General features: G+C 47.2%; 1 protein-coding gene across 1 annotated transcript in view; it reads left to right on the top strand.

Moving 5' to 3' along the window:
- The window catches only part of RELN (reelin), a 1,440,257-nt gene that overhangs the window by 871,148 nt on the left and 556,195 nt on the right, over nt 1–12,914 (top strand). The window contains exon 17 of the mRNA XM_085653954.1: nt 701–767. Coding sequence (XP_085510080.1) covers nt 701–767 — 67 coding nt within the window. The remainder of the gene's footprint in view (nt 1–700; nt 768–12,914) is intronic.

Genomic DNA, 12,914 nt, shown 5'->3' with positions numbered 1-12,914 from the left:
TTCAAACCTTACAGAGTTATACCATGATTGAGCCCTGTCCATTAGTAACTATTTGTAGCCATTAGCGGGCCTAGTCCAAGATAGCCAGTGACCCTGTTTGTGGGTGAAGGCACCCATTTTCAGTTGAACAACCAGCGCAAGTGCCCTGGTAGGTCCAGGCTTAGGTAGACTGCAAAAAGCAGCAGCCCCGACCCGTGCAGGTAAGAACGGTGGGGCGGGGGGTATTTCGACAGGCGAGGACGAGGGAAATTAATTATTTATTCAATTTTCCCTTTTCGTCGTCTGTTGAAACCCCACTCCCCCCACCCAGCCCCACCTCCCCACCACTCTTACCTGCGCTGGCGGCGACTGAAAAGCAGGTGGAGGTATGCCCCAAAACACAGGCCAGTAACAGCAATTTCCACATGTTATTCCGCATTTCAGATGTTACAGCTCAAGTAGGGTAGTACCGCCCAGTAATGTGATGCAGTAATATCCCATCTTGTTACTGGGCCTCTCGTTACCAGCCCTTATGTGTTTTTTTCAGTATTGAGCAATTTATTGTTTAGTATGCCTCTGTTCATCACAAAGAGTTCAATTGATTAAATCCATTTCCAGTGTCATTGTTGCATCAGGAATGCATTCAGGTAAGATCCCATTTATATGAAAAATGTTTTCCTTTGGGCTAATTTTCATTTATCCCGTTGTTGTGTATTTTCAGTGTACATTGGACCATCCTGCTTGAAGTTCTGCTCTGGTCGGGGACAGTGCACGCGAAAGGGCTGCAAGTAAGTGTCAGTCAGCATTATGGCGCTGGGGTGGACATGCACACGTTGCAATGAAAGGAATAGAATCCCTTTTTCTGGGAATCTAAAAAAGGGCCCACACTGTACATAGTTAGTGGTGCGTATTCATGTCAAAGGCAGAGGGATTTCAAGTGCTAATGAGAGACCTTCTTTGTTCAGTTTGAGGAGAAGTCTTTAAGATTAGGACTTCCTATGAAGTATGGTTTTATTATTATTACTCTCGATTTTTACATTAGTGCAAAAATGTGTTTGTTTTGCGCCTGGTATTTAAGTTAGTCCTAGTTTTGCTCTCGAAAGATACCATAAATCAACTGAAAATGGTGGAAAGCGTGAGAGCAAACTGCCAGATAGATGCGTAAGCGAGTGCAGATTCGTTTGTACATATTTGCTTTATCAACAGGATACACCGTGGTCTGTGTTAAGTGGTGGGGCAAAAAGGATATGGGGTGAACACAGGGGGTAGGCCTGCACTTGCTGGGGGCTTCACAATAAGGAATGACCACTCGTTCTCGCAGTCCATGTCGCCAGTAGCGAGCGCTGACGTCACCATTTATTCATACCTGTAAACAATCTTTACAACCCAGTCATTACATCGCACTACCCTTACATAGCAGTCATTACATTGCAACATCCTTTATATCGCATGTCATTACAACGCAGCCATAACATCGCATGTCACTACAACGCATGTCATTACAATGCATCTCATTACAACGCAGGCATTACATCGCAAGTCATTACAATGCATACCATTACAACGCATAGTACCATTACACTATCCAACACTTACCCTACTGTAAGAATGGGATACAAACTATTGTAGAGGCCGGATGGCTCACTATATCGCTCCTTTTCCATCTTGGTATAAACAACAAACTAAAGAAATAAATTAACACAATAAACACAGTTGCAACAGCAACAACAGAAGGTGTCCTCAATCTTCTTCGGTCAGCTTCCTGGATATTCAACACCAACAGTTTCTCAGTCTGTGGCTAGGGCCCGGATTGTCTCTCAGCTGGTAGGGCCCTTTCTGTTGGAATAGGTCCTCCTCAGGTCTCACAACGTTGTTGTCTCATTGGATGGTCGCATCTCTTCCCTGCTCCGAGTCGCTCACAGGAGATCCCCTAAGCATGCTATCTCCTTCAGTATCTTCAGGTCGTTCTTCCTCCAGCTGCCTCCCGCTCCCCAGGACCAGGCTAGGGAGGTAGCACCAGCTTTTTAAACCACAATGCATTTCTCGCTATTCGCCTTTCCTCTCTCTGGGCGATCACCATTGTTCCTTGCACTTCCACCACCTCCCAGGGTTCTGACTCAAAGGGGGCTCGGAATTTCGACCCTGGGTGTCTGTCCTTCACCACTACAGTGTCTCTTCTCTGGAGTGTAACTCTCTTCGCTCTTCGTCTTCGACTGGCCATCTCATTCACTGTTGTTCATTTGGCTTGCACCCATTCCTCACTCCTGGTGCCAGGCTCCCACTCTTTGTTCACAGGGACTACATCTCTGACAGCCCGCCACATTATTAGGTCACTGGGAGCACACCCAGTGGTGCTGTGTGGTGTTTGCCCGAATGCCCTTAGGAACCTCCGCAGGCATTCTTCCAAGTCCTCCCGCCTGGTGACTCGAATTCGAGGGTTTTGTTAATTTTCCACATCAATCTCTCTATGTCCCCATTGGCTCGAGGCCATTGCGAAGTTATTTTCCTGTGACGGATGTTATGGTTTTCTATGTGCTCATGGAACTCTTGTCCATGGAAGGGTGGACCGTTGTCTGTGCGTATTACTTCTGGCGTTCCCAGGAGCTCAAAGGTCTTTTCTAGTGCAGGCTTGACATTTTCAAAAGCTGTTGACCTCACAATTTCCACGCCGGGAAATTTGGAGTAACTGTCAAGTATGACTAAGGTTGACCTCCCGTCCGGGAAACTCCCAAAATCCATACTGACCGATGCCCAGGGCTTAGTTGATGGCTGCTCAATGATAATTGGTGGAACTGGCGCTTCCCCTCTGGTGATTTGGCATTCATGACAGCTCCGCACCTTCTCCTCGACCATGCGATCCAGTCCCGGGAACCATACTTTTGTCCGCAAGCGTGCCTTGGTCTTCTCTGGTGCCCTTGGTGAGCCAGGTCAATTGTTTGTTTCCATAGCTTAGCCGGCATTACAATTTTATACCTTCATAAAGTGCCCAAATTTACTGCACTTAAGACACGGTTTTCCTTGCGCAAGACACCCTCTCGGTGGATGACTGTCTAGCCCACAATTTCTGCAACCACGACCTCTGAGCATCCAGGCATGCTCCCTCTTCCTCTGCCGGGTCCCTTTCAAATGGCCTTCACACGTTCCTCTTTGACCTCTGCTGCGTGTCCTGGTGCCTAACCTGATGCTCTTCTTGCCAGGGCGGACTCCATCTCTCCAGCTTGGGCGTCCGCCAGTTCGTGAGATCTACCGAGGACCAGTGTGTCATCCAAAGATATTCCAGGCTGCCTCAGCATGTTTCCGCAAATCCGATGACTTACAGCCTTGGATGAGCTGAGCTCTGATCTCCAACTGTTTATCGATACCGGTGCACGAACTAGCCAGTTTGTGCAATCTCATGAAAAACATGTCCACCGACTCTTCCTCTCTTTGCTTGGCGCAATTTGAAGTGTTCAAAGTCTGGATTGACCTGTGGGTCAAAGTACCGGTCTAATGCCCTCACAGCTTTGTTGTAGTTTTTCACATCTCCCGTATCCGGTAGGTCTAGAAACAACTCATATATTTCGCCACCTTCCATTTGTAGCATTGTGGACTTCTTGACAGTCCCATTTGTTTCTCTCACCTCAATAAAATAATTTTCTAACTGTCCAATCCATTTGCGCCATCTGGGTGCGGCCGTGGCCGGATCCGCCAGTTGGCTGAACGGCGGTAGTGCATTCAGTGCATTCAGTGTTGTACACGGTCCTGGTTCTACAGCTGCTGGATCACCTCCCTCCGCTTGCTGGGACATCTTGCCTTCTCTTTTCTTCTGATGTATGTAATGGTGCTGACCCCTCTGAAGGTAAATCAAACTTGTTCTTCACTTTGCTGTGGCAGATCCCACTGCACTCACTCTTGCTCCCTGCACCTGGTGCTGCTGTAGACTGCACTCTCTCTCCTTCCTACACCTCTCCTCCTGGGTGCTTCCACCGTGGTATATGAGGCCAGGCCTCCCTCCAACTCCAGTATTCAGCCAGCCCTAGCCTTCTGGGCTCTGTGCTCCTCACCCGACCGGGCCTTCTGCTTCACCCCACATGAAGTTCCACTTGACTGTCGACGTCCCCCTCCACCTGTCAGACCGGGCCAGGCTCACGCTAAGAGGCAGGAACCTCCCTCGTTCTCGCTGCACACTCTTCCCAGCGCGCGCACTGGCAGGCCGCGCCTCTCGTCTTCAGCGCGCACAGGCCATGCCACGCCCTCACGCTCGCACTCCACCGAGGTACCTGCTGCGCCAACGTGCTCACCTCGTCCAGGTGCCTGCTCCTCCTGGCACTCGACCCAAAGTGCGCCAGGCCTGCTCACACCGGAGCGGAAGACACCGCAACACGCGTCCGACTGCCACCAGCCAGACGCACGGTAGGGACTTGCAGTGCTTGCAATGGCGCTCGTCCGCCTCATCGCCAATGTTAAGTGGAGGGCCAATAAGGATATGGGGTGAACACAGGGGGTAGACCTACACTTGCTGGGGGCTACACAATAAGAGACAACCACTCATTCTCGCAGTCCGTGGCGCCAGCAGCGAGCGCTGACGTCACAGTTTATTTATACCTCCTGGCCCGAGCCTGGCCCAGGAGTGTGGCTGGGATACAAACTATTGTAGAGGCCGGATGGCTCACTACAGTCTGAATGACTCAATAACACTTGACTTTTAACTTTGTAACTGATTTGCCTTTGCCCTTACGTTATAGCAGTTTTTAAGATTTGAAGCTTAAACAAATGGTCCACATTTTGTAGGTATTACTTCATTTACTCACATTAGTAATTAAAAAAAAACAGAAAAGTTCCCAGTGATTCGGAATATTTGCATTCCGTTTACAAACCAGTGTGGGAATGAAACTGCCCAAATCTTTAACATTTTATATTGTGTTACTTTGTGTTCCTAATAATTTTCACTCAGAATTTGAGAATGGTTGGAGTATGTTGTCTAAAGTTATGAAAATGTATTTCAAGCTTAGGCAAGGGAATGGTTCACAACATGTTAGTCATTCATTTTATGAATAGTGCACACGTTCTCTAGCTGTACATGTGCTTAACTGTGAGGAAATGGGGTGTCTTATATAAAGTGGTTGTGCGACCTCACTGTGTCATACACTCACCAGCGCTTTTAGGTCCAGTAGGTTTTGTCTGTAGAACCCTCAGTTCAACCCTTGGTAGCTATAGTACAGAGCAGCAAGATTTGCATAGAGGAACGAGTGTAAAGCATTTAAACAGGATCCAAAACAATTGAAGGAGAAATCCGACTCCAGTTTATAAAAATACACTGTATATTTAATGGAATTTAGACACTAGAGCGAAAAATATTCACCTGAGGGTTCCAGAGATGTAGATTTTCCAAGCAATAATAAATCAAAGCAATTTTCCTCAACCGTAAACGAGCCTTTTTTTAGGGAAAACTTAGGTGTCAGTGTGGTGAGTGACACTTAGAAACTTTTTTTCAGAGACAATGTAGATAAGTGTCAGTGCGGTGAGTTAAAAGTACTTTGGGCCCCTAACTCCAGCAGGGAGCTAATCAAAGGGACCAGCAATGTCCTCAAAATCAATTACCTCCACAGAATAAGCAGTCTTCCAGCTTTTCCATGCATTGCAATGGATTCCTATGGAGTGGTCCTGATGCAAGAGATGAAGGATGCCGAAGGTGCTCCAAGAATGCTGTGGTTGCGATGCGGTCAACGAGGTCACCAAAGTTACCTCGGTCCATGGGTCCTGGTTGGAGGGTCGACCTCCCACAGAGTCCTCTCCGGTCTCGTCGAAGTTCAGTTGCCACTGAACCACCAGTCGCCTGTTGTTGTGGTCACAGGCCAATCCTTCCTGGGTCGATAAATTCCCTTTTGAAGGTCCCAACAATTTGCTGACAGCACTTCCGAGCTCAGCAAACTCAGGTGCAGTTCTGTGCATTGGGTCTTGGTCCTCGGTGCTGCATGATGGTAGCGGCTGAAAGACTTTGGGCTACCAAGTTGTTTCAGCAGGCTTCTTCAGCTGTTGTGTTCCTGTTCTTCGAACAGGAGGCCAATCAGCTGGCCCCGGGGGGTTCTCTTGGCTTTAATGGGCTCTGAAAACAGCTTCTCCTTGAGCATGACACAGCAGTCACAGTCCCCCTCTTCGCTAGCCACCAGGTGCAGTGGGTGCAGTCCTTGTCGGTGCAGCCTCTCTTTGCTGGTCCCTCGGTGCGTCAGTCCTCCTTCGGTTCTTCTTCCAAGTCAGTCAAGATCTGAGGTCTGGGTGCAAAGGGTGCCCCTTTTGTTCCGGAGAGTGTCCTCAGGGCAAAATGTTGTTGGTAGCCAGTGGGCTACCAGGTTCCCTCTCACCTGGTGACCATTTCCTGTGGAATGAGCATTTGGATACCCCAGTATACACCATTCTGTCCACTCCCAAGATGGCGAGACCCCTCTCTTGGTGTACAGATCTCCTTAGCCCACCCCGAGGTGTGGCTTCCTCAGGTCTACATGCCCCTGGAGAAACCAGTTTCCCTTCTCTGCTTCCTGTGTCAGCCTGTCTACCTTGACAATGCAGTCTGCCTTTTGGGGCTAACACCCAAGTGGCTTTTGCAAGAGGGGAGTAGCACCTCCTTGGCCTGCAATCCCTTATTGTATTTCTTCCCGAGAGTCGTTAGCACATGTCTCCAGGAGGACAGAAGGCTGTCTCTTGGAGCAGGCTCCATATCTACCAGGGAAGGCAGGGAAGGCAAAGGACTTTTAAAGGCAACAAAGTTGCAGCTTTGCTAAAGTTGCTTACTGCAACAAGTTATATTAATTTCGACTTCAGAAACAAGGTAGGCCTCATGTAACGAGTTGTTTGAGAACTTGGAGCGCCCACTTTGGTCGCACCGTTCAGGAGTTAGCACAGCTGAGGAGTCAGCGTGTAACACTGTACTCGCCAATTGCACGATTAAGTCTTTCCACAGTAAAAACTGTCATTTTGCATGTTTTACTGTCAGGACATGTAAAGTACATGTCCTGCTATTTATTACACCCTGCCTTTAGGGCTCAGTAGGCCTGCCAGAGGGGTGACTTACACACGTCCTGGGAAGTGCTCTCAATGGCAAAGTAGGGCTAGCAATGTAAGGCTGCTCTACTAGTATGCAGTGGTGGACTGGGAGGCTTGTATTGCTTGGGGGCCTCCAGCGTGGCACAATCAGTGCTGAAAGCCCTGGGGTACCCCTCTAACGTATATGCCCTGGGTGCCAGGGTACTATTTACTAGGGACTTGCAGGTAAGTTAGCCATTTCCAATTGGGTATAGCCAATTCGACATACACTTAAGGGTCAGGGCACTGGCACTGAGGTCTGGTTTGCGGGCCGGAGTGTACTCTCAGAGTCCAGAAAACCAGCAGCATCAGTCGAAAATCTTCTGGGTGACCATACAAAAAGAGGCATTTCCTTACATTAATTTCATGTGTATCTCAATAATATTAGGCCCAATTATTTCTATATCTGGAAATCTGTAAGCCAAAAGAAAGGACATATTTTTCTGATAGAGACTTCTAACTGCAGATTCCTTACCTTTTGAATATTCCGCAGGCGTCAGACTGGATCCAGAAACGTTTTGCAGTTGTACCCCTGTGCGCCAGTAGGTGGCACCACACAGCTGCACACTGACGCCATTCCGGCCTCCAAATTATGTGTGGAGCCAATACAGGCATTAAGCTCATGCTCTGACATCGGTTCCTTTATTTCCGTGCCATCAAATGCGGATCTGGAGCTACCTCTGTTCCCTTTGAGTCACTTTACCTCAACACAAAACTATATGTACAAGGTAAATGTCTGATCCCAAAACGACAGGTTTAAAACCCTGAAAGGACTGCTCCAAACAAATGTCTAAGACAGATCTTCATCAGGTATTCCTGTGGTGTCTGGGGTCAGGCCACAACTTCAAGGCCTGCAGTGACTGAATGCAAATGAACCCGAAGGCCATACAGACTGTGGGGCGAAACTCTATGTCACCCAGCACCAGAAGACTCCGCTTCTGATGGATACTTCTTCCTGCTAATTCCTCACCTGTAGAACAACCTCAGGCATCAGGCTGGATCCTGAAACTAAAAAGCTCCGAGGTGGCCAGTAGAGGGCGCTGGACTTGGTCGGCACCGGAAGTAACATTAAGTGAGGCCACCAAGGCCATATACTGCCCACCCTGGCATACCCACGCCAGTTGCCCTCCACTTTTTCCAGGCTTTCGAGGCAAGAGGGCAGAATGACATTGATGAAAATTTCGCTTTACCAAATGAATGCAAGATGGAATCTAATACATTTTCTCCATCAAATTGGGAGGTGGACGGGTCAGTGAGGAATCTACAGGGAAAGTATCTACCAGAAAGATTGTTACCGCAGGTGAGTAACTTTTTCTTCTGATGGATACTTCTACCTGCAGATTACTCACCTGTAGAACAGGTTCAATAAGCAATACCCTGTAGAGGAAGATGAAGGTTGAAGGATGATTAAATCAGGAAGACATGTCAAATTGACCTAGCGAAGTGACCATCTCTTCGCACCTCTGAATCTAGAAAGTAGTGTTTTTCAAATGTGTGTAGGGAGGTCCAAGTCGCTGCCTTACAAATATCGGCAATTGGAATGCCCGGCGCGAGAGCAGAAGTGGTAGATTTGGCTCTGGTGGAATTTGTGCCGATCCCCTCAGACGGCTCCTTCTTGGTCAAAGCGTAGCAAGTTTTAATGTAGTAAATGATTCACCTTGATAAAGTCCTTCTCTGAACCACCTTTCACTTTTTGACACCACAGTAGCAAATTAAGAGCTTATCATACAACCTGTGTGTGCCGTCTAGGTAGAGGTTGACCGCTTGCCTAGGGCCAAAGCGATGCACCTGCTCCTCCTTTGTGGGATGAGGGGAAGGGTAAAAGATTAAAAGAGTGATGGGCTAGACAAGATGGAAGGGAGAGACTTCTCAAGGAAGGACAGCATCCCTGGTTCGCAACACCAACTTATCTGAAAAAAAGGGAGTGAAAGAAGGGCGACAACTAAGGGCTTCTAACTCACTGACCCTCCTAGCAGATGTTATTAAACCAAAATCACAGTCTTGAGAGTTACCATGTGTTAGACCTGGCATCATTGGCATCAATCTCCCCTGTATTTTTGCCTTTGCTTCCTGTATTTTTGCTGTGTGTTGGACTTTGTTTTGCTGGTCTAGATGCTTTGGCCACTTTGCCACTGTTGTTCAGTGCCAAAGTGCAAGTGCTCCCTTTGTAAATTATTGTTATGTATTGCTGATTCCATGATTAGCATATTTGATTTACTAGTCAGTCCCTAGTACAGTGCACTGTGGGTGTCCAGGGCCTGTAAATCAAATGCTGCTAGTGGCCTGCAGCACTGATTGTGCCACCCACATAAGCAGCCTGTAAATGTAACTCAGATCTGCCACTGCAGTATCTGTGCGCAGTTTGGTTCTGCCATGTCGACCTGGCAAGTGCACCCACTTGCCAGGCCCTAATCTTCCATTTTTTTACATGTGAGTCACCCCTATGGTAGGCCCACATCAACCTACTGGAACTCCAAGTGATCCGACTGGCGTTGAAAGCCTTTCTACCCTCCATTAAGGGAAGGCTAGTGCAGGTGTTCACAGACAACACCACAGCCATGTGGTCTGCAAAAAACAAGGTGGGGTGAGTTTGTGAACTCTTTGTCAACAGGCCTTGCACTTTTCGACATGGCTGGACCATCAGGACATAGCCCTGGTGGTTCAAAACCTGACAGGCTCTCTGAACGGCAGGGTTGACTAACTCAGTCGAAGATGCCTAGCGGATCACAAATGGCGTCCCCACCCGGAAGTGGTGCAAGGTCCCTTTCAGCAGTGAGCAGAGACTTGGTTAGATCTGTCCACCACCACAGAGAACGCACAATGTCAGCAGTTTTGCTTGCTGGAGTTTCTATGGCGGCTCTCGCTTGGAGACTCTTTTCGTCGCAAGCAGAGCTAAGACTTCCTGTATGCCTTTCCGCCCATATCGATCCTGCCCATAGTTCTCCTTGTGGCTCCGGACTGGGCTCAGAGAGTTTGGTATCCCGAGCCGTTGAGCATGGCTGTCGACCCTCCGATCAGGCTGCCCCTTCGGGAGGAGCTTTTGTCTTAGAAACAGGGAAGGGTTCTACACCCAAACCTGTCAACCCTCTACCTTCATGAATGGAGAATGAGTGACAACAGTTGCCAGCTTTCAAACTTCCGACTGAAGTCTGTGATGTTATCTTGGCAGCTCGGCGTCCCTCCACCAAGACTGTATACGCCGGCCGTTGGAATAAATTTGTTGCATGGTGTACTGAGAAACAGGCTGATCCCCTATCTGCTCCCCTTTCTCAAGTTCTTCTATTTGTCCTAACCCTGACTCAGCAGGGCTCTGCATTTGGAACTTTGAGGGTTTATTTATCTGCCATCCTGGCTTCTCTGTGGCTGCCAGATCAGCCTTCTCTTTCCGTATCCCCTCTTGTAAATACGTTCTTTAAAGGTCTGCAACACATTTCCCCCAGCTACCTTTGTTATGCCTCAAAGGGACCTTAACTTGGTTCTTACTTTCTTAACATACACACTCTTTGAGCTGCTTCATTCTTGTCCTTTTAGGCTCCTCACAATCAAGACGGCCTTTCTGGTGTTAATTACATCTGCTTGGAGAGTCAGTGAGCTACAGGCACTATCCGCTCAGTCTCCTTGCATTTAGTTTTTCCCTGATGTACTGGTCTTTTGGACCCGAGCATCCTTCTTGCCAAAGGTTTCACGTCGGCCAGTCCCTCACTTTGCCTACGTTTTACGCTCTGCTTCATCCTTCTAAGGAGGAAGATAGACTCCCCGGCTGGTCCAAATAAGAGTGTTGTCGTTCTACCTTGGCCTCACAAAGCTGTTTTGGGTGGATGATCAGCTCTTTTTGGAGTATGTAGGTCCAAAAAGGTAAAGCCGTACAGAAATGGACCATCTCCTGAAGGATCATGCTCAGCATTAAAATCTGCTATGCTTTGGCCAAGAAGCAACCCCTTAAGGGTCTGTGTGCTCATACCTCCTGAGCAAAGGCTGCAACTACTATGTTAGCATGCAGAGTTCTGGATATCTGCCAGGCATCAATGCGGGCCTCTCTGCACACATTCACTGAGCACTACTGCCTGTCAGTCCGATCCGTTGGGATGGGCACTTTGCCTGTTTGGTCCTGTATGATTTTTGTTTTGAAATTGCGTCAAAGACCTACCTCCGAGGAGCTATGGCTTAGGTATCTATTCTAAGGTAAGGAATCTGCAACTAGAAGTCTCTATCAGATGAACAAGTTAATTACCTTTGATAATGCCTTATCTGGTAGAGACTCCATCTAGCCGCAGATTCCTTATCAACCAACCAATGCTCCTCGCTCTGGAAACAAATTTCTAGGGACAGGACTGTTCCCCATTCAGGTCCCTAGTTTTATGCACCAGTAGACAGTGTTCTTTGTGACTCCATGCTCTTGGTGTGTAAAGTTAAGTTCCGAAAAGAAACTAACATCAGCCTACTGGCACCTATATAGACCCTGCATATGTCACTTCAGGCATGGATGCTACCAGCAATGCCAAACGGAGCCAAACGATGCCACCTACCAGCGCACAGGGGTACTGCTCACGAAAAGTTAACGGATCCAGTCTGATACCTGGAGATAATTCTAAGGTAAAGAATCTGTGACTAGCTAGAGTCTCTATTAGATAAGACATTACCGAAGGTAAGTAACTTGTTCAACTTGTTCTTTGCTACAATCCTGATACGATGTATCACTACGGATGTGTCCTTATTCCCCATTTTTCTACTGAGTGCCTATTTTTATCATAAGCAAGACAGGCATACCACAAAGAATCTGTGGTGGGGCGGAGAGCTTTTTTAGATGTTTTATTAACTCCAATAGTATACTGAAAAGTTGGGAAGAATATGTCATTTCAGAAGAATAAACTTTGGACTGCTTTGATACACTGTGGTTGTCAAATTCTGTCACATTACAGCCATTGGAGAAGGAAAGATCTGTGGCACTGCCTTTAGATGGAGAATGTATAATACATTTTAAAAAACAATTATATTGAGATCAGATTTCTCTACTAACTTCCATTAGGCCTGAATCTGTTTAGCCTGAAGTCATTTATACTGGCATTTGCAACATTTTCCTCTACATTTCTCTGTGTGAAATTCTAATATAATATGGTTTCATTTATAGTAAACATGATTTCCAGTGACATGGAAATCTATGGATTGTAAATTCACACAGGGTGTAATTTTCATACCTAGCATTCTAAAATCAGGTTCTTAAAACACATGGTTCTCAACTTTCTTCATTGAGTTGAGTATTTTCAGCCTTAAAATAACTCACCCATCTGTAGTCTTTAATGTTTGCTTGTGGGAAAATCACTTTTGCGGTCGACTTTGACTTAAAGGCAAAATACATTTTATGAGAATGCAGTATAAAACTAAGGGCCAGATGTACGACCCTAAGTTGCAGTCACAAACGTGCAATCTGCCCGTTTGCGACCGCAATTTAGGGCATGGCCATGTAAATTTTACTGATTCGAAAAATGAGGTTTGCAACTTGCTATCAGGAAGGGGCTTGCCAAGGGCACCCCTTCCTAAGAGCAACTCGCATTTGTTTGTATGAATGTTATGCAACCGCAATTGTGGTCGCAAAACACTCGCAATTTACCACCTACTTTAAGTAGGTGGTAAACCATTCGCAAATGGGAAGGGGTGCCCGGGGGACCCCTTCACCCTTTGTGAATGGGTCAAAAAATATTTTTAAGGGCAGGCAGTGGTCCCAGGGACGACTGCATGCCCTTAAAAAATGTAACTGAAAAGTTTAATTTTTCTTTTTTAAATGCATCCTGTTTTCATTTAAGGAAAAGGGGCTGCATTTTTTTTTAAACTGCTTTATTTAAAAGCAGTCACAGACATGGTGGTTTGCTGACCCCAGC

Source organism: Triturus cristatus, chromosome 4_1, assembly GCF_964204655.1.
Source record: "Triturus cristatus chromosome 4_1, aTriCri1.1, whole genome shotgun sequence".
NCBI classification, from domain to species: domain Eukaryota; kingdom Metazoa; phylum Chordata; class Amphibia; order Caudata; family Salamandridae; genus Triturus; species Triturus cristatus.
This window is presented reverse-complemented; position numbering and strand designations above follow the sequence as displayed.